Consider the following 27,071-nt stretch of genomic DNA (forward strand, 5'->3'; position numbering starts at 1 on the left):
AGGGCTAAGAGAGCTATAGTGCTGATCGAGTTCGATTCCCGATTAGATCGAGGCAGGAAATTTTCTTGATCGGCATTTTATGGCAAGACTTACAATAAAAGTGTGCCAAAATCTAATATCAAAATTTTCTCGTTTATTAATGGAGACCATAATAGGCCCTCGGCCTGAAATGCGCGAATCATTTTACGTTGTATGCAGTTGAATGCAGTTCAATCCTGTTGTAGTTTATAATTATTTTATAACAAAGGAACAATCTGTTCTAGTTCAAGGTTGAACTGACGTTTTTGATAGGTTTTTAGCGTAACCACTGGTTTGCCTCTGGTTAGGAATAGGTAAGAAAAAAGTGTGCAGTAAAATGTCAATATAAACTTAACCTTTAACTGGATGTGTATTTTTAGTAAAGGCAAATAGTTTTGCTCACATCTATTTAGCTTGATAAATTTCATGTATGCTTGTGAGACCGTACTAAGTACAGGTTTCATTTGCTTATGCCTACGTACTCTATCAAACGTTACATTTTATTGCCGTCTCAATTTTAGTCTCTTACCACCGTAGAATTATAAAAATTAAGGAATGAAAAGCACATAAGAAAAAATAGTTATTTTTAAGAGTCAAGCACAATAGCATAGAGTAATAGCGGTAAACGAAAACGAACTGAAGAAATACTCCACAATGCTTTCTTATGCAAAAAAGAAGTTTTGCGATTTAACATGATGTGTTTCGTTACCTAAACCGATTGGTCCATGAAAGAAGATTCACTACCTAGAGTAATCTAGAGAAAATTACGATTTCCACGATTTTAATTTTTTTATTGACATGCGCTTGAAGCGCGACATAGTCGAGAGAATATCGGTTTCTTTGGCTTCCTCGTCGCTTAGAGTTTCCCCTTCAGAATGCACTTCCCGACGGTTACCTGATTTTGATGTTGCATTACTGCTGCTGCTTGTGCTGGAAAACGAAGTATCTTTCTCAGAGTTGTATTTATGTCTTCCACCTGAGCTAGAACAAGAACCAGCGGAACCCGAACCCGAGTGTGAGTGTCTCGTTTTAATGCCATGAGATGCCGCATCCGAAGACCGACCCTTGATTCTCGATGTAGTTGGATCACTCAGTGCCACTTGAATAGGCGATTTTGACGCCAACGAGTGAACAGAAGTGGAGGAAGAGGATGAACCACGACTAATGCTAAAGCCACGACTGATCTTCTCTATTGGTAGAATTGTTTTCCGGATGGTTGAAGGCGTTAGTTGACTTCGCTCGTGGATAACAAACCGTCCGATCGACTTCCAGTTTGCCTGGGTCATGTAGACGTTTTCGTCATCCAACAAAATTCGCTGCATTGTATCATTGCTTTTGTTGCTGTAGTTTAATTCTTCTACTAGTACGAAGTTATTGGGGTTGTCTAAGCGGCGTGCTTTCAGTAATGCCTGAGCAAGTACGTCTTGTGCCGTTGATTTCATCGGTACACGCAATATTGCGTATGGTATATCGTGCGATACGTTAAAAACGCATACGAGAAAATTATCAACGTTTTCTAGAGCAAGTGGATCGTCGGTTGTAGTTCCAGATTCTTGCCCAGATGTTGCTTCACCGCATGGTGTCGTTGCAATTGAGGCTCTTCTAGCGTCTGTAGTTCTTCGAATGGAAGTAACCCACGCTCGACTGCTGGGGTCATTTCCGATTCGTTTTAGTATGAACCGACCATCTCCTTTCCAGCTAGCTTGAGATTGTAATGGTTTCTCCGTCATATCGAGCACCCGTTGGGTTGGCGGATGTCTTTTGTCTTTCTTTTCCCATCCTGTGTATACCTCTTCTATTAAAATATAATTTGAAATATCTGTTCTTGGTTTGTTCATCTTCTGCAATACCATCATGAGTACGTCTTTCGTTGTACACTCTTGTGTAATTTTTAGAATAGTAAACGGATTATTAGGTACGGCATCGTACACGGTACAGAAAAATGTTTTCCGCTTCAATAGCGGAACTTTATTTTCCATCAAAGGCTCCGTGTCGTCGGACGCATCCTTTCTATTAGCCAATCGAGACTGTTGTAGATATTGTTCGTCTATTTCACCGTAGGATCTATCCAAACCTTCTTCTTCTACCCTAGTATATACGAACAGCGATGCCATATTTAACGGTTGATTCGTTGGAGACCGAAGGCGTACATGTCGGTAGCCAGGACGAAAACACTTGAGTGATATTACACGTTGTGCAACAACAACTGTCTCCGATTCGTAGATAGTGAATTTGAGAAAAGCTAAATCATGAAACATTATTTTGAAAAAGAAAGTTTCGTTCCACACTGGATTGAAGAGATTGTGTCTAACGGGTTTTGTCCTTCGTCTTCCATAGTCGATCGGTATTCCTAATAACTCGATCTCTACGTGAATATTTGTACCACCTGTAACATGGTTCAGATATTGACCTGACACTATGTTTATCACTAATTGCGTCACATGTAATCCATCAAACTCCTTTTCCAAAGGATTAAATCTTCTGTACATCAAGTGAGACCTATTCCAAAGAACATCAGGTTTTCTTACATAACCGCAGCTATTGTTTTCTTCAAACATTGCCTTATTGATATGCATAGGCATGTCTTCTGTTTGGTAATTAAGAGCGACCATTTGAAAACCGAAGGACCAGAAGAAAACTGGATTGAAATTAGAAGAGTCAATTCGCAGTCCAGCTGGATAGGTCCGTATCAGTTGTGTTTCTGTGTGTGCTATCAGTGCCAGAGGATCCTTTCGACAGAGTTTCTTAGCACTAGCTTCGTTAAGTGAAGAGCATTGGTAGCAGGGGTGATTAGCATTTGGCATGCTACGAGTTCTCGTTGAAGGTGGTAAATGACTTTCACTACCACTGATGCTTGCAGAGTCATAGTTCAAAGAAAGACTGTCCGATAGGTGACCTGAAGATGGGAGGCTTAATGTATCGCCTGAACTGTTTTTTAATATGCTTCCAACGGTAACTACACTTCCGCTAGTTTTAAGCTGTTGTTTTTGATTGGCACGAATAGAATTATGTGGGCTATACGGATTGAGGCCGCGATATTTTATTGCTTGGATATAAATCACTAGATCAGACAGCTCCCGAGCTATCTGATTACTACGCTTACGAGACCGATCGTCTTGATGATGTTGCTGTTGAAAAAACTGTTGCTGCAGCTGGATATGTTGTTGTTCAAGTCGCTGCTTCGTAGGTGTTGGGATGTTGGCGTGCGAAACACTATGCCTAGACTTATCCTCTATTGTTCCCCAATTTGCATGATATGTTTTATCTGCAGAAACAATAAAAGTTCTGAAACAAACACTATCAATAAATGTCTAGCAATTGTATACCGTCAATATTGTCAAAATCGTCATCATCTTCGTACTCATCATCACTAAACTCTTCATTCAACGAACTGCCACTAGTGTTCGATATAATAGAACTCGCCCTGCTCGGTAAATTTGACTGTTTGTAGGTATTTTGCCGTCTAAAATGTGTTTGATTTTACAGTTATAACATTATAGCAATGCATCGAAAGATTTATTTATTGCTTACGTTAGACCAGTCGATAATGTTGCAGGCACCTCAACAATTAGCTTTTTGTTTTTGATAAGTATCTTGTATTTTAGCGAAAGTGGAGATGGTAGAAGAGGGTCGTCCGTATAATCTTGGTCGAACATGAAGTTAGTTACCAATTTTTCCCCAAATATAGACTAATAGGAAAAGAAATTAGCGAACTTTCATTTGATATTGCTTGTCATTTACCTGGAAAATGGTGGCCATTCTTTGTTGCTGAGCAACTGAGCAGTGATTTTCGATTGATAAAATTACTGGATAGGCAGACTGTATAAACGCCGATTTGTTAATTGCTTCAACAACTGCACGAAAAGGAATTTTGGTGGTAAATGTATGGCCATGGTAAATTACAGGTGTTCCGTCCTCTCCATCCCAACAATCCAGTTCTACACATCGAGCACCTGTTGGATAATTTGAAGGATTTGTTTTTAATATTTGCGATTTTTTTGGTATAAACTATGCGTAGTATGAAAAATTATTCTACTAGTTGGTAAATTTGGCACATTCCTTAACAATGAACTCGGAATAACCCAACTAAATTTCATGATAGATTGCGCACTTTTCAAAACGAAACAAACTTAATTTCACACATAAATTTTATCGTTATTTCTAAATGTAAGCGTTTATAAGCTAACAATCAGATACCCATAAATTAAAAAACAGTTCTATCTATTTTGACGTGACGTGCAGTATTTTTTTTATTTGATAGACATTTGAATTAAACCCACCTGTTAGTAGTACTTGGCTGTACAATTCCACAGAGCTTTCGCCTTTTAGTTGATGGCCAGTTAAGTATGTGTTGTGTGACGACGCTATGTAATATTGCGATAGAGGCAAATTCATATATGAACTTTCCGGCATAAGCTCACTGAGGAATGCATAATTATCCTTGTCTATCATGTATCGAGCAAACCCTTCGAAGCTCATGCAATTTTCTATGCGATGTGCTGCTTCCGGCTCGTGACGCTAGAGATAAAATATAACAAATTTTTAAGCAATCAATGGCTCGGAACAAAACACAAGGCGAAACGGAAATGACATTTACTTGTATAATGGTTTTCACATCCTCGTCGCTTAACAGTTCCATCTGCCTAGTTTCAAGAAACTTTTTTAGCGTTGCCATTGTAATCACTTTATTGTTGCACGACAGGAAATCATTGCTAGCAGCGATGCTTGAGGCAGCTATAGCGTCAAAGTGTTTCTTCCGCGTATGTTTGGTGTCCGATAAGTCCAAATCCAATGAACAGTTACGAGTGAGTAATCCTGGAAAAAGTACAATAGATATATGTAATCTATTCGTCAGTTTACATGTGTCTTTTAGTATAATGTTTATAAATGATATCGTTGTCTTGTAAGGAGCTGTTTTTGAGTTTTCGAGTTATGCACCCTTCTCTTAGCTCCTTTTTTAAAATTTTCTATTAAAATCAAACGTAAAAACAAACTAAAACGCTTGGCTATTTCTGTGCTAAATAAATCTAAAAATAACTTATAAACGCTTTGGTTTAAGCAGTCATCATTAAATTTTTGGATTTCAAAAAAAGTTATAAGCTCAATGTAATAAAATCTGTAAATGCATTTTTAATGAAGAAACTAATATTTTGAGCATAAAAACTGCTTTTGAAATCGGAAAATTCAATGATTGCTACTTGAAATTTTAGAGCATTGGATATCAATTTAATTCACTCTAATGCGTGTTTGAATTTACCTATTTTGCGCTTCACCGCAACATCTGATAGCTCTGGAGCACTTCTACTTTTCTCGCCATTGAGCGTTGTTCGGCACACTGATACCACCGCCAACTGGTTGAAGATATCACGTAGATCAGGCCTCGTTAATACGCTGAAAGCATGGGTTCCATTACCAATGTTCTGCATCGAAACTAACTGGAAATTTCTTACCTAAAAGATCTGTATAGAGAGACGAAACTCAAAAAGTCTAGTTGAGTTTCATGAGTCACAGATCCTATTCGTAGATTTTTCATATTCTGCCAGAGCTGATCATGTGAACCATTCCGTTCTTTTCGCCGCTCCGTCCCTCTATTTTTTTCTGTTTCGTTTATATTATGGTCTATTATAGGACTACTGTGGCTGTTAACGTTATTTTGGTTAAGTAAATTTGCTACTGATCGCTTTTTCTTCATTTTTATGGTAGAATCTTTTTTGCTTGACAATACCGTAAACGAGGAAACTGCTAATTCTGGAGCTGAATCGTTGATATGTGTACCAGATATGGACCTGATGGAAGACAGATATAGTTGACCACCAAATGCTTTGATTGCATCACCCACTGTGGGTTCGCTACATGAGCCCTCTTCAAAATATAGCTGAATATAAAGTTCTTTTAGCCAAAGCATAGATCGGTCAATCAAACTCTGTTGACGTCGAAGTCCTCGCAGCATCCAATGTAGCCCAACATACCATGTTCGACATAGCATTGGAGGACATAAGATACACAATATTCGATTTTCACTAGCTGAGCTTCCGTATAACAGGGACACACAACATTCTACATGAGTCAATCCAAATCGCCTGCCGGCGGCCAATATTTCCGAATCGTATTCGTGATTTCGAGAGCCCATTGAGATATCTTTGATTGTTCCAAGGTCTAGTGTTCCTTCTTCCAAGTTTTGACACTGCATTTCCAAGTCTCCTGTATTAGAAGCGTATCTCGACGTAAATCGCCACGCAACGCTTTCCTCTGGATTATGATTAAAGCCAAATTCTACGATATATAATATAATTGCTCTGTTTTACTTAATTCAAACTAGCTTGAAGGACAAATTAAATGCTCAATAACAAATTACCTTGTTGTGATTTGATTCTACGCCAAGCAGTTCGTTGCCAGGAGATATTGGAACATGATCGTTCCAGACGCAAAAATACATAGGCGGAACGATCCGCCGGGATCTCCGGCTCCCAAAGAACGGCGGTTGTGCCATGATGAAGAATCTTCGTCATACGAACACGAGCACGTAGTTTCGTTTCGAAATAATAGAAATGCCAAATTGGAAAAAATGTCAATAATTAGGCTTTGGTCAACACTTCAAGATGATGTGTTTGTTTTTTTATATAATGCGAAATGTGCTATAATAATATGTATCGGCCATTCACTGATATGGGTCACCACAATTTCATACAGGCGTGGTATATGCATGTTTGAATATATACAAATACTGATTGCTATCGATGACGAACGAACCCTCTTGAGGTTTTGCTCTTAGGCTGTTCCGGTATATAGCGATATGAAGGGGAAATTGGAGTTGATGCGACATAAAATGTAATTCAAATCATTTTCTGAAACCAAAAACGATTTAGTCGCTTGAGAAAGCTTAAAAAATCGAAACGGTTTATATCTGCAACCTTCGTTTAATCCAATTCATAACCTATATACAAAGTTAAGAGTCGAATCTAAGTCTCGAAAACATCGGAAGATATTAGCATTTGTGGCTCGAGCAGTCTTAAACGGACGACCGACCCGTATTGGATTACACTTTGAGCTGATACAAAAATTCCAGAAGCAACCCAGGCTTCTTTATATGTTTATGGCAGCATTACGTTTTCGCCTCAGTACAAGAGAAATTCAACTAGAATGGCTTTGAAAGCAGGATAGAAAACGTATCAATTCTCTTGTGAGCACTCAAAGTAGACTAATTATGTTTGGTGGGCATGAATAGACAAACTGTGTATAACTTAAAAGGTTTTTTTTTTGGCCTGAAGGATTATGAAGCTTCCAAACACATCGACATCAAAATAACTGATTGTTTAGTTAGCATTTACAAGCTAACCTGTGACGCACATAAAATTTCCCAATGAAATAACTTAAATGTTGGGTAGGTTTAGAAATATTTGTTATTTCGGGATATTAAAAACATTTTTTTTGACAAAGGAAACTGTTTCCACTCGGTACTCCACTGTCTTTTCTATTCGTCCCTTTAGTTTTATAAGTCGTTTTGCTGAGGTATGTTAAAATTTTAATTAAATTTTTTACAAAAATATATAGGTTCCTTTATGTATGTCAAATTAACGAAGCAATTTTTAAATACAATAAATTACTTTTATTGTTTTGAATAACAATATATATTTTACATATGTGTTTCTGGTGAACAGAAAATTAAATATCGAATAAACAATGAATTTAATTACAATGCAAATTCGGGTATCTCAGAATTAATCTAAAAGATAAAGCGTTTTTAGGCATATTGTTATCATATTTGCATACACAAATTTTAGGCATATTGTTATCATATTTTTAAAGCAATGGATGAAAGCAGTATACTGAATGGAAAAACGTGTTTTGCTAAAATATTTACAAAACGTTTCATTAAAAAATAAATAGTTAACATTGTCATATTTAGCGGAATGGAGTTGGCACGAGACATATTATTTTTAGAGATGAATTATACTATAAACTTGTGTATTTTAGTCCATACCTGTAATATATGATGATCGACAGCGTTCGTTTTGCGCACTGAAAGAGGTACTATGCTGACACCATGGTCGAAAAATAGAGATTGCACTGGGTTATAGCTTCCTATTTCAACTTCATAGTCCTCTTCTAGTTCTTGTACGTTCGATGGTTGATAAAGAGGGATCTTAGTTTGTCGTGGGCTGTTGGCTGCTGATCTGAGAAAGTCCAATAAGCTGTGGGGTGATTCGCGACACAGTTTTTTATGGTGGCCCAGAAATGCATTAATTGTTTGCAATGCAGGTAGAACTCTATTATATATTTTCTCTGCCAGCGGATCAAACTCCGGTTCGTCCAGCGAATCCGGCATCAACAGTGGTTCTGTTGACTCATCTGAAGGTACTGGTGTAGTCGATGTGGTTAATGGCACGGGGTAGTTTAATGGTATTGTGACCTGCATCAGTTTTTGTATGAACTCTCTGTCATCATTCGATGGCGTTTCCTTTATGTCCCCCAAATAGTACTTTTCCACTCGGTTCAGATCCTGCGACTTTGGTTGTGTAGTAGTTCTGAGTAAGTATTTGATTTCGTCAATATGATTTTTGAAATAGGGTATGGGTCGACATGTTGAAATTGCCTGAAAACACCATTATTTTATTAGCATAGCAAAATTTGACACAACCATATAAATTTTAAACATACTCAAAACCCATAACGATCAAAATATTGGTGGATCTGTTACATCCCTTGGCGGAACTATGAGAGACTAGGGGGCTAACCACCCCTAAGAAATATTAAACCCCTCTAGGCTAAAAACTTGAGAGCCATTTTTGTTTGCATCACTTTGATGAGATCCCATGATTTCTCATGTGCGTTTGAGTTTATAGGAATATGTTAATGAAAATGAGCGGTCGAAAAAATGTCGGGGAGAGCTAGTTCCGCTAAAGGTTATATCACGATATGTGTTTTGAAATTGGAATTGCATTGATTGTCTTCTTTTCTTAATGCATTCAGTTAAAGCTTTTAGTTAAGAATTTGTAAACGGATTTTTCTTAACTGAAGTTTTTGGAGCGTCTTAGTAGAATACGAAACCTAAAAATAAAAAATAAGAAAACTTATCCAATTTAATTCTACTATGTGTATTTTATTCAATGACAGATACGTATTTCGCCTACGACTTGCAGGCTTCCTCAGTGTCTGTTTTCGAACTTTTTAGTTTTAGTTCGAAAACAGACACTGAGGAAGCCTGCAAGTCGTAGGCGAAATACGTATCAGTCATTGAATAAAATACACATAGTAGAATTAAATTGGATAAGTTTTCTTATTTTTTATTTTTAGGATTTTTCTTAGCTGAATCATTCTTTTTAGAATCATCAAGATTCGAAAATAGAAACAAAGTTAAAACGTTGGTTTCAAAAACTGTATTCATTTTACTAACTTCTTGTAGTAATTCATGTACTTACCAATGCTCTCATAAGCGCATTGTTATACTCGTTGGATTCAAAAACAGTGGAGAGAAATTCAAAAACTGTATTTCGCCCGCGTTCTGTAGTCGATGCCAGACATAATTCTTTCTTGATCGATCTGTAAGAACAAAGCAAATGAAAATAGTACAAATTTAGTTTTAATTGGCATAAAACAGCTATCAAGTCATTATGAGTAATGAATCTAGTTTAATACGAGTATGTATTTCATAATCTGTTTCACACAACACAGTGGCCCAAAAAAAGCGGAAGCAAGTAGTTTCCGCCGGCCTACAACTTTCTAATACTGCTGGAGGCCGAAAGAAACCCCTTCTTCAAACTTTTTTATCTCTATCCTTGAAGGCTGCATAAAATAAATAAATGAACGTGTTTAATAGTACGTGATAAATTAGTAGATATCTGTGGACAATCGATACATTTTATATTTTAATATGATACAGCTGTAGAATCTCAGATTCGAACTCACTTCAAACCATCCACTATTTCTTTAGCACCATTAAAGTTCCCAATATTCCAGCATGAAATAGCAACACGCAATAGACATGCAAAGGCCGCTTTACGTTCGTCATGTGTGCTTTGTGACACGACAAAATAATTGGTCCACGCGCTCGTCTGCATTCCACAATGTGATGTTAGCGGTCAAAATGAAAGAAGAGATAAAAATACGATATTGTTATACCACCTGAAATGTTTTACTATAAAAATTTGAGCAAAAATGGTGAAATACCTCATAAAACCGTTTACGAATAAGGTTCAACTTTGATGAAAACACATTGGATTTGTTGTGAATTTGTTGTGAGCTAGAACTGTCGTTTGTGGTTACTGCGGTAGAGGCGGCTGCAATTCCAGTTGTTCCTATCTGCTCCCTTGTGCCACAAACAATACTATTACGGCTACAACTAGTACTCGTTGTATCGGAGGCAGTAAGGATAAGAGTATTCTCAGTAGAGTAATTTGAAGAGAACTCTTGCTGCAGGTCATTGATCGATTCATCAATGAAATCATCTGAAGATACCTGAAAATGAATCGCTGTGATTATGTGTAGGCGATAGCCAAAATTGTGCGAATTAAAACATTACAGCCATAGTAAAGTGTAAATAAAATGTAAATAAACTGATAACTACCTTTAACTATTGGAAAATAATAAACGTAATGACAAATTGCAAATCAATAAGAAGGGCATCAAGATTTAAATACAGCGAGCAGAAAACTGTAGACCAACTGTGGCAGATAATGCACGAACACGATTTTCCGGACAAACTGGCACGACTCAGAGCTACATTGGATCGAGTGATGTGTTTCATGTGCAGTTCGGGGACACTCTCGAGTCCTTTCGAGTGTTTAGACAAGGTGACGATTTATACTGCATGCTATTCAGCATCACTCTTGGGGGGTAATCCGATCAGCGGGCATCGATGCCGCCATGCAGCGGCGCATTCAAACAGGAAATCGGGCAACTTTGCCCTTCGCAAAATATACGCCGCCATACCATGCTTTTAACGTACGAAACTCTTATCAGATCGGTAGTTCTCTATGGACTAGCAGCTGTTACGCTGCTCACCGAGGACATATAGCGCCTTTCCGTGCTTGAACGGAAGGTGCTGCGGATATTTGATGAAGAACAAACTGTAAGTGGGGAGTGCACACGTCGTAGGAATGCTGGAGAGACGAGAAGAAAATTGTTGACATTCGTTTCGTTGCCGTTATAATATTAAGATTTGACCTAAATTGTGGGCTGGAGAATATACATGAAATGACAGTTAATGGATCAATACCTAATGGATCTTAAAGAAAATCTCATTGTGAGCCAACTTGCTGAGGTCACGATCTAAAACTGAAAGTGTCTACACATACATTAAGAAAAACTTCAAAACGTATTCCATGAGAAAATGTATTTTTTGACGAATTAGACACCAGAAACGTATCAGAATAAACTGTGATACAAGTTCAGGTATTATGCAGATGGTTGTGCAGTGACCTCCTGTTTTTATAGGATAGACTTCGCAGACAGCTGTTATAGTACAGAACAATGACGGGGCTAGTGCAACGGTCCAATTGACTCTAAGAGCCTCTCCCAGCCGATATTCGAACATACGACGACTGGTTTACTAGACCAGCATCGTACCTTGAGGCCAACTGAGAGACTGATCCCTAGCAGAAATGAAAAAAGCAAAAATGAAGTGCAGAAACTAATTAACCCAATAAGTGTAAACAAAGTACAGACTACAGCAATTTATCAAGCATTCCCAAAATAGACCATATGAGAGCATAAACAAACAGAAACAATGCGTGTGATAAATTTCGATGGGAATGCTAGCATTAATAGATAGACAAATTAATTCCACATGCTAGTCGAATTGATAAAAATTGGATGAGAGTTTATCGAGGTACGTCACATTCAAAATATTAACAAGCCTCCGGCATAGACATAGTTTTTAATATCGCAACATTCAACTCATGTTTGTGGCTGCCACATATTTAATCGAATTACCTGATAAAATAATTGATATTCAGTGTCAGTGATCCTGAGTGCAACCTCTTCAGGGAAGTGTAGAATGTTCTGTAATTCCTCTAGTTCACTGAAGCAAGGTGTTTTAGATATTGCTGCAGCAACAGATGCTGAAATTGCATTTCCGCTCCCAGACCCGCTAGATGCCGTTGTAGTCGACACGGCTAATACCACCGGATTATTCGTTGCTGTTCCTGTTGGTGCCGTAGCTGATGCTGCTGAGACGACTGTTGATGGCAAATTGCCAGCGTAGCTTTGTGGGCTGTCAGTATCAGGTATAACATCCTTCACAGGATGATTATCCACCAATGTTTCTTTAATTGTTTTACACTCACTATTAATAATAATTCTTTCAGTGATAGCTATTATTGGCTCTGGACTGCTTGCTGGTATCAATGAATGTAAAGTTGTATTACGATTGGTCACACAAGCTGATTTGAACAGTGATGGAACTGTTTGGAAATTTCGCCTCGGAGCTGTGCTAAACTGACTTATTTGTTCAATAGTATGCAACGTTAATGCTAATAGCGGTAGCGCTTGTTCTGGCGAAAACAGTATTTCTTTTGCAATGTTTCTTTCGAATGGAAGACTTGGAAAAGCTTCATGCATGTTACGCTAATAGACGTAGGGGTTTAATTTGACATCTGTATTGTTGTTGATCACTGTCACCTCAGAATTGTTCCTTATTTCGTAACGAATAGATTTGCGTTGCAGCGATTTCAGCGATGCCTTCTTTTGTATGTGATAATCTTTTAGCTGGTTTAAATGTTGTTAAAATTTCTCCGTCCCAAAGCAATGTTACATTGCTTAATGGGTCTATATTGCCGTCTGAACTATAAATGAATGAGAAAAACAAAAAAACAACTTTCATGTAATGTCACATCTATAAGGTGGAGATCGTACACAGTAGACTTATTATATTATTGCTTTATCAGAATGTTGTTGTCAAGTAAATTATATTATAAATATATACGGTGCGGAGCGGACTAAAATAGATCTCCCTTCGAAAGCCACGGACCGCACGTTATTAAAAAACTCAGCCTTTAATTTCTCTCCACCATCTTTCAGGCCGCTGTTTGACCATACTGACTTAACCCATTATGACCCGGGTATACCTAAATTTGGACCAAATTAAGTGAAACTCTGTAATCTATTATATTATGGCTCGAATGTGTCGGGAAACGCAAAATCGTCATTTGGAATGCTTTCAAGGCCAAAATATCGAAGGTTAAATATTTTATAGGCTCAGTTTCAAACAAACAAATTACCAAGTTTTTTACAGATTTCTTACCGAATTTTGTGATAGACTTTACATATAAATACTAATTTACATGTCAGGTAATGTTTCGTCACTAAATGTAGACTTTTTCATGCGTTTTGGAGACAAAAATTTTTTCGCCATTTTTTCAACTTTTTTTCCGCCATTTGTCACAACCTTGCACTGTTGAAAATACAGATGAAATGACAAAAACTGACAAATTATATCACACACACATCAGATTGATGTCTTATCTCTCTTGTAGTGATATATTAATAATGCTAACTATTGAAATTCAACAGTAAACAGGTTTTGAAGACGAGGTATGATATATCATACGCTGGGTCATAATGGGTTAAGTAATAATATTAGCAAGTTTTAAAACATTCAAGTCATTCGTTTCGCATGGTTTACCAAACGAGATCTTTCACATTCTTTTTTATGTGTCGTGATTTAATTCTTCAATTCCAGAAACGAGCTTTTTCTCCAAGTTTAAAAAGTGGTGCACGCTAGTGAAACAACCTCTTGTCAGGACAAATTATCATAAGTGGAACTGGCACGAAAAACTTTCAGGAAAATTTGAAGGGACGACGTTGGTTTTGAAAAGGTAGTAAGTTTAAGTGAGAGCACACTAATGGACGTATGACAAGTCGTTATGTTGTTCAATCGATAGCAAGATAATAATGAAAACGAAGTATGTATATGTAGTGTATAAACAATGTATAAAATTAATTCTACTTCTCCCCTGTTACCCGGGAGAAGATATGTATTACTTCCGCGAGCTTTTACCTACTCCAACTTAAAGCAAAGCCTAGGTGCTATACATTCCGTTTTTGAAACTTGACCTTCTGTTTTTGTTTGATAGACTTCGCCGCCAGTTGTAAAAAGTACAGTACAATTGCGGGGCTAGTGCCGGCCTCTGTCAGTCGAGATTCAAACCTACGACGACTGGTTTGTTAGACCAGCGTCGTACCTCGAGGCCAACTGGGATATCGTGCTCCAACTAAGAAAAATTGAATCCATTACACTTTTGCGTGTAAGGCGACCGGTCGAGATATACTGAATAAAAATCAAAATAGTAGCCGGAATCTGGACAAATTTTCGCCCTCAGTGTCGTTTTCATTTGACCGTGGCCCATTTTGCGAAAGCATCTTCATGTTGTATATCCATTGTCGCCGAACAATTTATAGTCCTTCGCTGGTTGTGGCTGCAAAATCCTACATGTGCTATCATTGTTGCCAACTCATTTCATATCATTTCTTTCTAACTGACCCTTCCAACACTTGCATATGTATGTGAGTAGTACGTGCACACTCTTCTCTTGATAGTGTGCCGTCAGTCTTCTCAAGTCGCTTGTGGGATAATTACATACAACGAACTTGTCTCGAACACGTAAAAGCACTATAACTTGTGAATGATACTTGTAGTAATGAGCTGGGTTACGGGTACGATTTGTTTGAAGATAGTCAACTCATTTCAGTCGCTGTGGTGTGTCTCTGTACTAGGTCTTGCTTAGATTCTTAAAAATCCTTATTTGTGGGGTTACACACGGTTGTTGGTGGTGCCTATCTGTACGGTGTGATGATGGAACAGAAAAACATGCTTCAAGAGTGTCGTGTCATGCGGTCTGGCAAGGATGCCTCCGTTTGTTTTCTAGCAAACAGCGACTGGATGTTGGAAACTACATTTAGGACCGAGCAAAAAATTAAAGGGACTTCATGCCCATGGAGTTGTTAGTGTGCCTTCATTGATATAATGATGTAAATGATTTTAAAAGTTAAACGGTTAATTAACTTTGACAGAAGCACGTTATTATCTCAACATATATATTGTTCAACAAACGAAGTTTTTGAAAGGATATCTCTCTGTCAACCTTCCAGTTGACATAAATTAGCATTTGGATTGATGCATTACAATCTATAATACACGCTTTGTCTATTACGTCCGAAATTAACACAATCAAAAATAAAAAAAATCTTAATCTTTAAAAGAAAGAAATGAATCATATAATATATTGACGTGCTCAAGAAATTGTCATGAGATACATATATTATGTATACAAGATTTTTGATATTATATTATGCTCAACCATGAACATTTTATCTACTGAATTTTCAGTATTCATAATGACTACTGAAATACTTTGTAATGAAATAATCAAAATCAAAACTGACATTTTGGATTCAAAAAACCAACTCCTTTAGCATTAATCCGATATGAGAGAATGGCCGATCAAGCAAATTTACAAATTTCTCATCAAAAACCATTGCAATAGTTAAATCAGTCAGCATAACTAGAAAAGTTAGTTAGGTAATTGTTTTAGATTAAAGGAAGTGATGACATGCATTTTTTTAATTATGCTATTTCGGATGGCGTACACTCATAAATAATTTTGCCTGTGAATTCATTAGGGTTAACTAAAACTCCGTTGAAACTTTTCAGAATCCCCTTCGTCCTTAAAGGACTAGCCCGATTATATAGATGAAAGCTTTTGTTAAAGAATAGAAATCGACACACAATCGACAAAGACACAAATCGTACGTGTGACTTTAGTGAGCTGTCTCAATAACTTTTAGTCGCATCATACAATTAATGATGCTGCGTATCTTTCCAGTTTTAATTTTTGTTATATGAACATAATTCGATACATTTAAATGTACTAACTGCTAAATGACGTGACCTGATGCTATGGTCAATTTGTGGAAATCGAAAAGCCCCGAGATTTTGTTATTCTTTGCTTTGCTTTACCCATTTCACATATTGCTCACCGCGATGGAGTCATTAAAATAGGGAGATGAATTTAGAATTTTATAAATTATCCTAAATACATATTTAATGAGATTCGGTTTTACGGGACAGCATTTAAAAAAATATTCGAAATATAATTTTTGATGTCAAATGACTCCTGTCAAAAAAATACTGAACTGAAGATACAGCAGCCCCCAAAAAAGGCGGTGGGTGGAGCTGTACGTCCACGGTAATTTCTTAGTTGCCTATTTATCAATAAAGTTGACTTTTGGTACACTGTTGGCATCTGCTATAATCTAGTCAACTATCAAAAATCAACTGTATCGGTTGATTTAAAGCTGATATATCGCGTTGGAACCTTCGCCTTATTCGGAAGATATGGAAAATTTTGTGTTTTTCATTTGCAGCTATTCTGTATTTGTTTACAAAGCGCATTCAACTGTTTAAACCTAGACGCATTTTAACATACCCATTGCCATTGGTGCATCCTAATATAAGATCAAATATTAGGATTGTTCAGAGTATTTATGCGTCGTTTTATTCTATTTATCTATATTTTATCTATAAGTAAAATGTGATTTCAATGTGAAAACGACGAACCCTTGCAATATTCTCAACAAGATGTGTGTCATGACGAAACACAAGAATATTTACTTTCCCAGAATTCAGTCTTTGCAAGTTAATGAAATATTGTCTTAATCTGACTACCAAATTGGTTGTGCATTTGAAAGCGCATAACATTAGATGGCCTCTTCCTTACTTTGATGCAGTGAATGTGTCGCAATTTTTTATGGTAACCATATATAATATTGTATTGATCTTTTTGGAATATTAGAAAAATTGTTAAATTTAAGTGCAACATAAACGACAACGGCGACGTCGGCCAGGACCAAAATATTTTACTACCGAGGATAAAGAAAGAAATATTAGTACGACGCGTGTGGCTGCTAGAGATCTCGGGTACCACTGCATCCCTGCAAGCATCACAGAATAGGAATGGTGTTGGTAGGGGAGGCTATTGATAAGGATTTACTATAAGGGATAAGGTGATCTTTGGTTGCTCAAAAGAACGCACCGATTACTACCCAACAACGACCGGTTTCGTCTTGTTCAGTCGATTTTACGAGAAGCATCGTGAGCATTCTTTCGATACACGGCCATCTTAACAATAGGTTAAACTGGCACTACTCTCATCTAAAACCGTGAAGAATTAATATTTGAATACATATATTGGCTTAGTTAGTAGCAGGGATGACTCGATCACGTTGACTGTATCATTTGACTGTACCGTCTCAACCAAGTAAAATTTAAAAAAAGTTATGCATGGGACATTTGTTATTATCTACTAGTTCTAGTTCTACTAGTTATTATCTAAAATGCCGGGGCTATGTTTGAGGTGTAAACATAACAGGGCTTGCCAATTTTCAGCCAGCTCAAAGTAGATCTTTGCCTCCGGAATGCGGGGACGAAACGAAACTGGCGACAGCGAGAACGTCAATGACAGTATTCCTGGATCAGAATCTAATGTATATGCCTTCACCATACCTCTGTAAATCCCTGCGTTTGAATTTTCGCAGCGTACCGTTGCGGAACATTGAGACAAAGTTAAAAATACACGTCTGCGGTTTTTTCTTAGATTTAAAATAAACCTTTGAATCTGAAATGTATCGGTCACAGGCTTAGAGCTTAACGATATACACCATAGTATAGTCCTGTCGATCCAGAACTTCACTGCACTGCTCGTATAGGTTTAGCCTATGGAACTTTTTTGAGAAAACTTAATCTGAAATTTGTATGCCAATGCGACTCAATGGAGACGCATGGTACATTGTGAATCCAGAACACTTGATTACCAAAACGAAATGAAAATGATATTGTTTGAAAAAGGATAATTTTATTATGCAACAAGCATTTCTAAAATCACTTTTTGTCCACCTGGAAGTGTTATTAAACTTGTCTCCTACTAATACTTTTTTAATAGCGGTACAAGTTATTCGTTTACAATACAGGATGCAATTTTCTCTCTATTTAACTAGATACTGTGGCATAATTAGGACAAATTTTCAACAATGTTTACAATACGTTTGCTGCTAGATAACCGAATAAAACTTTCTTCTTTGTTTTTCTTTGTTAAGTATCATGTATAAAACAGCAAGGAACAAAGTTTATGATAATTTTTATGTACCAAACTTCGTTTTGTGTTTTATTAAACATTTTCCTGCTTGTCAAGATAGACCCATTGCTATGAACGGTTGTCAGTGTTCCTACGAATAGTCCTACCCAGCTGACACTTGACTGAAAACTCGTTGTAGCCCGACGATGGCTCCTTTGCTGTATAATTTGTCCTTCGTAACGGTACTCTCAGGAACATTCTACTACGAAGATCTCGTGGTTGAGCTCGTAGACTACAATGGTTGAGAAACCATGGGCAATCGGCCCACACCATAAGGATATCAGCTATAAGGATTGCTCAGCACAGATTTCTCCTGGCTGCTGGGGCGTTCAGTCCAATAAGCATCAAGCGCGCTTCGGTTCTTGGTAGCTGGAACGGGTTGTTCCATGGCAGGCGACGGAGGGCGAATCTGCGTTGTATTTTATCTAACGCCGTTGAGATAATGGGAATTTCAGACCGCCCAGCAATATTCCAGCGTCGAATGGACAAGCGCGTAGTACAAATTCTTCAAGCAATGTATATCGGTGAAGCTTTTCGCGGTTCTCATGATTAGACCAAGACTGTGGGATGCTTTAGTAACGATGTAGCTGATGTGCTGCTTGTAGGTGAGTCAAGGAGAACTCTCAAGTTCTTGATACAGGATTCTTTTCGCCTAGACCCTAGATTATAGTCGTTACACCGTCTAGAAAAGCTTTCCAGTTGCTGTTGCAGAAACATAGCGACTTATAGCTTTTTGACGGCTAGATAGATCTTAAGATCATCGGCAAAGGAAAGCCTGAGTCTCCGTTGAGAAAAATTTACATCGTTGACGTATAGCACGAATATAGCCTTGTGGAATACTCTGGTCGGTGTAGATTGCATCCGTTTGGAAATACCTCGACATGATATCCGTAGCATAAGTAGCAAATGAAGGAGATTCGTCGTGGTTGATTGACAAGGCACGAATCCATGTTGAGAACCGTCGATAAGTTGCTTACAATGCCGCACACAAAGCGATACCTCGATAATTATAGATGTCTTTTTTGTCGCCTTTTTATCGGAGATGGCTTTTTGGATCATAGCATCGCTTACATTGATAACATTCAACGAAAGCTCAGAAAGCGGAACATTATTTGCAGCCAAGGAGATTCGGTCAGCTGACAGTGTCTCACATGAAAATGCACTACAGAACGTACGCATCATGCGAAAAAGAATCTTGTACGAATTTTTGCCTTTTGAGATGTTCTCTTTGTGAGCTACACTATTGCTTTAGTGATGTGCTCAAACATCGGGATAGAAATCTGTTTTAATTGCAGCCACAATTGTGTACCACAAACTCCGATTTATTACAAATACAACTCATGCCCTAGATCAGAGATTATTTAAATCATTATTGTGCCTGGCAGCCATATCTGGATTATATACCCTAATGCTAATTACCGTTTTTGCTCTTTCTTACGACAGTGATTTCAGTATATGGCAGTCGTGATCAAACGATCGTAGTACGTAATGCAGTCGCACTTTTAAACTACAGAGTTTCATTTAGTGGGAAGCGCGGAATAAAATAACATGGAGAAAAGTTTAATAACACTTCCAGGTGGACAAAAAAATGATTTTAGAAACGCTTGTTGCACAATAAAACCATGCTTTTTCAAATAATATCGTTTTCTTTTCGTTCTGTTAATCAAGTGTTCATGATTCACCATGTACCATGCGCCTCCATTGAGTCGCATTGCCATACAAATTTCAAGTTAGGTTTTCTCAAAAAAGTTCTATAAGCTAAACCTATACGAGCAGTGCAGTGAAGTTCTGGATCGACAGGGCTACACTATGGTGTATATCGTTAAGCTCTAAGCCTGTGACCGATAGTGATGTTTCCTTGTCAGCTGAAATAATTGTGGAGCTTAATGGGTTAATGAAGGCTGCGGTAGAGCTCTTACTTTACAGGTAGTTTGGAAAAATTGACCATAAAGAAGTTAGTAGAGTGTAATAGAAAAAAATTGTAATATAATGTAATATCTGTTTTGTAAATTAGGGCTCGTTGGTTGAGACAATATATAGATATATTTTCAATCAATATTTTACAAAAACTTAACTCCGTGAGTGCACGTGTTGTCTTTCATGGATGACATAAGTCATTAATTCTCAACTGTTAAAGATTTCTATTACTACTTTAGGTGAAAACTGTAATTGTTACAAATGATAGTTAATTTCGGTTAGTCATGACATGTCTGTAAAACCATTGGCGGTTGGGTTCGGTTCTATTGAAAATGATGCATAGCATGTCCTGAAATACACATTTTAGTACGGTAGGATTACACTGTGTCAGTGAAGTATGCCAATATTTTATCTTTAAAATATACTTCTTTTATAGATCTTACCAGTGCCTTTTTCTACCAGTGATAAATAATAACAAACAATATTTATTAAAAGAAAACAATTTCACGATTAAATTCCACCATCAATTTAATTCACTACATATACGTTTATCGCCTACGACTTGCAGTATCTGTCGTGAATAAGATAAATAGTGGAATTTAATCGTGAAAAATGTCCTTTCTTTTAGTTTTCGTATTAGCTTAGCTTAGGTAGATTGCCCGTAGTTGCATTCCGTGTTGGCCGAACCGGTAAGATTGCACAAAGAACCAATATTGAATGGTGCTTGGGAGTAGCATGACATTCTCATTGTGCAACTTCTACTGATTCAATACTTTGAAAATTGACCAATAACGACGCCGGCCACGACCAAAAGGCTGTACTACATGGAAAAGGAAGGAATATTAGTCCGATACTTGTTGTTGCTGGAGACCGCGGGTACCACTGCATCTCCACCAGTATCACGGGATAGGATTTATGTTAGTAGAGGGAGGAACAGATTAGGGTTCATCTTAGTTGATGATATGATCCAACGAAACAACGCGTCAGCGCTTACATTTCATCTCAACTTTTCGCGATCACCAATGTAAATAAATAGTCGTTTAGAAAGCGCGTGCGACATGTTTGGGGCTTAATTCGTTTCGATGATATGAATATAATGCCTTGGACATTTATTTCCGTAAGCAAAACTAGTCCCGAGCGAATCCTCTGTGTGGGCGATTAATATTGCATCCGTCTTGATAGATGAGGATGAGGTTTCTCGCAAAATCAAGATAACGATATCGAGGTGGTCAAAAAAATCACGCGTTCCAATTCGTTTACAAACCGTTACAATTAAAAATTTTCTACCCCACGAATTTACCGCCACCACGACCGACCTTAAAACTGGGTAATTGTCACGGCTTCGAAAAAATTTACCTGTCAAAGTTTTTGCAACGAACGAGACACGAAAGCAAGCGATGCTGATCCCTTGCAATAAAACACTCAACTTGAACACCTCAGCACTATTAACGAAAACTGAGAATAAAAATATGCTTCAATAATTATGAAAAACAAATTAAGAACATTGTCCATTGCGAAACAATTTCAAATTCTAGACAATTTTTATTCCATTTGGCCGGCCGCCAGCACAGCTAGGGCTATATGAGAGGCAATTTTTATGAAGACGTAGATAATCACACATTGCTAACTGGCTCACAAAAACCAAGAACAGTGAAACCAATAAGCAATTCCTTGAAGCAATTGGGCCCCAAGATGATAAGCATTTCCTCTTACCAACGCAAATATGTAGTTAGTTTTCGTATTTTCCTTTTACTAGCGGCTGCATAGAAAAGTGTTTTGCAGGCTATTTATTTGCAATCTGGCGTCAATTTTCATGTTTATTCAAAAAACTTAGGTTAATCCACCGAGCGGTGTGACCTGGCCTTTCTACTGCAACAATAATTATTTTCTAATTTCTCAGGGATATCTACAATTAAGACACATTCCAGCGTTACGGGACACTATCCCTATTATACAGATCGGTTCCTCTTTCATTAAGCCCCTGGCATTCTAGTGGAAAATGAAGTACTCTTCTAACAACTATTTTACAAGGTATTTGCTAAAAAATTGATGAAACAGGAGGCGGTTCACAGGGTAACAATGGGTGCTAATTGTGTCCGGTAACGCTGGAATGTGTCTTAAGATGACTGTGTTTTTAAATATCTTTTATCTATCATCAAATTTGTTATATAACAAAAAAATTCACATGAACGTACTGCATGCAATGATATTTCCTTCCTTAAGGTGCGTAAATATTTGTAAGTGGTATTTAATTTACATTATATACCATCTTATTTAGTATTTACGTGGTTTATAGAAACATATATTTAAACACAAGAGATAATTTTTCTAGACTGGAATATACGTAGAAAAATAGAAACTAAGGAAACGAGCAAGGTGAATCAATTATTATTCACAATATTGTTGAAGAAAGCATCTTTTGTATTTATGGCGCTATGTGGCTGCTACCCGTTTGGTAGCAAAAAGAGCGCTCATTAGGCTACCAACGGGGTAGTAGTATTTCCGGGGAGAAACGTCTACATTGAGACACTTTTTTTCCAATTTTTTAATAAATTTTTGGTGATAGCTATCATCGACCTCTTTATTGCATTTGAAAGGTATATCTTTTTAGTTGTCTGAAAAAAAGTTTCAGTTATTTTGGTTTATAGTAAATTAGTTACAGCCACAAATGTGAAGGTGTATTTTTGTCTCACTGTTCCATAATAGGTGGGAAGAGTGAGACAACAAGTATTGAATACTGAGACACATATTTGAATTCAATTTAAACCATATTTTTCGATTATAAAGAATAGTTTAGAGGACGTACTGGTTATTGTGTGTATAAAGGATACATTATTGCTGGCTATGATTGAAAATTCCGACTATTTTCATATCTACATATATATTCATATAAAGGAATAATACTAGTCATCTGACTTTTAAGTTACACTTCAGAATTCATTTACAGTCAATTCATATGGATTGATTTACAATTTAATGCAATTTTTTTCAAAAAATTCGCATTGCGTGAGCATTGTCTGTGTGTCTCACTGTTCCAAATAGGAATGTTTTATAAAAAAAAACAGTGAAATAGTGGTGTTAGCAAACAATTCGAAAGTCATATTTTTTTATATTTTTGTGTCTCATTAGTATGTGATGCCATGTAGTAAATTCAATTTGGATTAAGTATGCGGTTTGCTGTAGAAAATTACCTGCAAATGTTTGCAAAAAAATTTACTTTGAAACCATCCATAAAAATATCATGGATCTTGAATGCTTTATGGCGAAGTTATTCACGTTGTCTCACTGTCCCTGTTGTCTCACTGTTGACTATTCTCCCCTAATTTTTCTAACTTTTCCTGATAGCTTTTTCACGGGTTACCACTGTCATGAATTTAGAAATATCTTTAACAAGTATTCAAAACGTCACTGCCACTACCATGTGAACATATTGTTTAATTTCAATATAAATTTTCAGTGCAACGCACTGATACTGAAATTGATATTCACTGAAAATGAAAATAAATGGAAATGAGTCTCTGACAACTTTGAAAACACAATAAACTTATAAATAAGCAAATGTAGAAAAACATTGACAATCAGCATTTTAGTATACCAGGCAAATCCTATATCGTCAATATTCATATTTTTTACCGAATTGACTCAATATCAGTCAACCTGAGGTTTGATAACGCGATTTTCCAGCACTGGAAAATATATACTATATGGTACGCCTACAAAAGCACACCGAGATCCAAACAAATGTAAACGGAGTTTACATTTTTCTCCTATTTTGCGCTTCAACTGTTTGCAGTGCAGCAAAAACAGTTGCGTACCAGTGGTAGGCCCCTCAAAGCTGCCTATCGCTTGAGCAAGCTTCACACATTTTTTTTATTGTGGGTAAAGGCGAGATTGCATATCTGGACATTCAGTATTAATAATATTTAATACTCTGAAAAGTAGAGATCATTGAGATCATTAGGCTCATTATTCGCAACTTCCAAATCCAAGGGACTTATCAAATAGTTATCTCAGTTAGATTATAGTAACTTTCAAACGAGATTAAAATCATGTAAATCGGTTTCAGTATCTCTGAGAGATGGGCAACGATATTCAGGTATTAACGACACTCATATATACAGAGTTTACTTAGCTTCCGAAACTGAGTCGAATGGTATATAAAATTCGTTCACTCAGTCCTCGGAGCAATGTCGCATTTTATTTACCTATCGTGCTGCGTTACAGGTATCAAAAAATCAATAATGAATAGCAGTATATAGCAACATTAATTGCTAGATTTTTTCGTTATGATAAAATTCACAAAAAAAAAACAATTAAGTGTTTTTCAATAAATGTTTAAACTATTATATATTATTAATACTATCTGATGAAATTTTGCTCACCATACTTACTCTCAGTTTGGAAAACCGCACCTACATAGGTATTTTTCATTCTGTTGAGAATACTTTGCGGATTGGATCTTTTCTACAAGAATAACTTTTCCTTTGTCGTTGGTTGCCACGCTTTACACAGGAGCTCGATGCTTCTGAACTTCGGATTATGTAGTTTATAGATCTATGTTTCCACAATACATTGCCTTGCATAAGTACACAAAGAACGCAGTTTTTCCGTTAAGGAATTTTCTCATCCATTCACTTTTTCACGCACTACTGTCGGTCGTATCCTTTTGAATGATTTCTGGAAGTGAAAACCTTCCCACTCTCCTCTCTCGTTTTACATCATCCGGCCAAATAACCTCTGCTGTTCAGAGCAAAAGAGAAAGTCAGCACACCATCATTAACCACACTTGCATAAAACATTCAGCTTTTCAATCAATTATACATCATGGTACTCGTTTTGTCTACATTTCATACAGGTGAAAGCACCAAATAAAAGCGTTAATTACGAGACCACATTGAATTAAGTTGCTTTTTTTGACCGACTTAGAATATACGCTTATACCACATAATTAAATACATTCAAAAGTACAAACAATCATGAACGGAAAATTTCCATTACCAAATTACCCTTTTCCATTGCGCTCGCAATAGAAAAAACACTTTTTCACTATCTAAAGGTCAACTGTCGATATTTTTTTATCTGTCGATAATCAGACGTTAAACGTTTTGATTTCAACCACTGGATTGTGAAAAGCCTGAGGCAAGATTTTCAATTTTCCATTTGCCTTAGTAAGGAAATCCAAAGAGTTTTGATTAATTTTTCACGCCCTGACCGAAGGCCAGACCGACAGGTTGCCTCCGTTCTCGATAACGACAAAGAAAGAACTGTGAAGTGAAAATTCCGTGAAAATCTCTCTTTGGATCATCGTTTTCACTCGGATGTGGATCAGCTTCGTGTTTCACTCACCAATACAATCACAGTTTGAAATATTCATCTGAATCCCTACGATGAGCACTCTATTTCTTATGTATTAGTAAATATTCAATGCTAACTTTTAGTTCCATAAAACATCCTGCAAGTTTATATGACACTCTGCAGGCTCTATTCAAATGGTGCAACTATTTATTATTATTCACTAATGTACTTTTCTTTTGTCTAACCAGCGAGCTTTTAAAATATGTAATTACGCTGCGATTGCCACGTGCAAAATGAGCATTTATATCTTCCGACAGTGACTTTTCTAGGCAACATCCCTTCTTATCACCATTCGGAAATACTTCGGAAAACTGGAGAACATTCTTCATCCCTCTTTAGAGCTTCCGCACGGTGGGAATGATCGGTTCATATTTAATTTTTTACACAGTGGAAAAATTTAAAAATATTGTGTAAGTTAAACTATTTAAGCGTTATTTAGTAAAATAAATAAACTTGATAAATAACTAAAATTTGGAGGGGGTTTAAAATATCATTCGTACAGAAGAGATAAATATCCATGAAAAATACACCCGTTGTTCCAGTACGAACGTACGAGCATTTTCTTCGGGCGTACTTGCGCGCGCATGCAATTACGATAAACGGAAGGGAGTCAACCCATCAGACGTGGGGTGAGAAAGGGCGTTGGGTGGAATCGATTGAGTGTTCGAAGCCAAAAACTCTATCGAAACAAGTTCACATATTCGATTTGGATTTTCCTCGTGTTTTTTATTTATATGTGTTCGCGTCTGTATCGACAACAACCGAAAATGACATGCTGGAGTGTAGGCAACTCAATAAATAGCGAAATGATTGTGTCACTCTTTAGGGTCAATGTTATTTCCAGCGTATTGTTTTTATGTAAATCTTAGTACATTGCCATCCAACCAATTCCATAATATCGAGTAAGATGATAACTGAAAATAAGACGCATAATTCATTCGATAATAATGGAAATTTAAGAATATTGTTTTCACATGACTTATTTGTTTGCCATGTTTTCATAGCACGTAATCCAGTAGAATAAGTTATATTAAAACATGCCTTGGGAATTAACATAAAAAAGACACAAATAAAAAAGAAAGAAAAACATAAATGTTTATAGCGTGCATCGTACTAAAAACAGATGCATTTTGTTTGGACCTTTGTCCGGTTTTAAAAGTTTTACTACAGTAGAAGTAACAGGTCATTTTGCATCTAAACTACGTGCAACTGTTAGTGTAAATAAGATCGTAGCACTAGCCCCATAAATGTCAGGTGCTCCAATAGCTGGCTGAGAAGTCCGTCGAATAAAGACATTAGGTCAGGTTCGAAAAACGAAATGTAACCTCTAGGTTTGTTCTTTGTGTAGCTTATCGTACATAATAAATTAAAATCTGCTACTTCTTCAAAGATGACTAATCTTTGCTAACTTTGCAAGCCACTTGAACAACTTTCCCATTTAACGTTGACTTATTTTTTTATTCAGTTTGTTCATTTATACGGCTCGCGCACAAAAGTTTAAAGGAGCCAATTTTACTTATGTGGAGTAGGGAAAAGCCCGCGGGAGTGACCCTTACATTTTGTGTCTTCTTACGTGGACTTTATTTAAAATTGTAATTAAAAAATTGATGATGGCAGATGATTAAATGGTTTAAAACAAAAATAGAGTTAAGA

The 27,071-nt window shown here is 36.8% G+C and overlaps 1 protein-coding gene across 1 annotated transcript; it reads right to left on the minus strand.

The window, feature by feature from the left end:
* Positions 1-782: 782 nt before the first annotated feature.
* Positions 783-16,446, minus strand: LOC128743861 (1-phosphatidylinositol 4,5-bisphosphate phosphodiesterase epsilon-1-like). The gene is made up of 15 exons (XM_053840543.1): positions 16,443-16,446; positions 11,950-12,353; positions 10,186-10,473; positions 9,925-10,070; positions 9,438-9,558; positions 8,000-8,611; positions 6,374-6,518; positions 5,469-6,291; positions 5,276-5,409; positions 4,616-4,833; positions 4,299-4,536; positions 3,760-3,971; positions 3,550-3,707; positions 3,345-3,481; positions 783-3,283 (listed from the first exon to the last, which is right to left on the minus strand). Exons 1-15 carry the CDS (start codon positions 16,444-16,446, stop codon positions 783-785), a joined length of 6,141 nt encoding a protein of 2,046 aa, XP_053696518.1.
* Positions 16,447-27,071: the final 10,625 nt, after the last annotated feature.

This window comes from Sabethes cyaneus, chromosome 3 (genome assembly GCF_943734655.1).
Source record: "Sabethes cyaneus chromosome 3, idSabCyanKW18_F2, whole genome shotgun sequence".
In the NCBI taxonomy this organism is placed as follows: Eukaryota; Metazoa; Arthropoda; class Insecta; order Diptera; family Culicidae; genus Sabethes; species Sabethes cyaneus.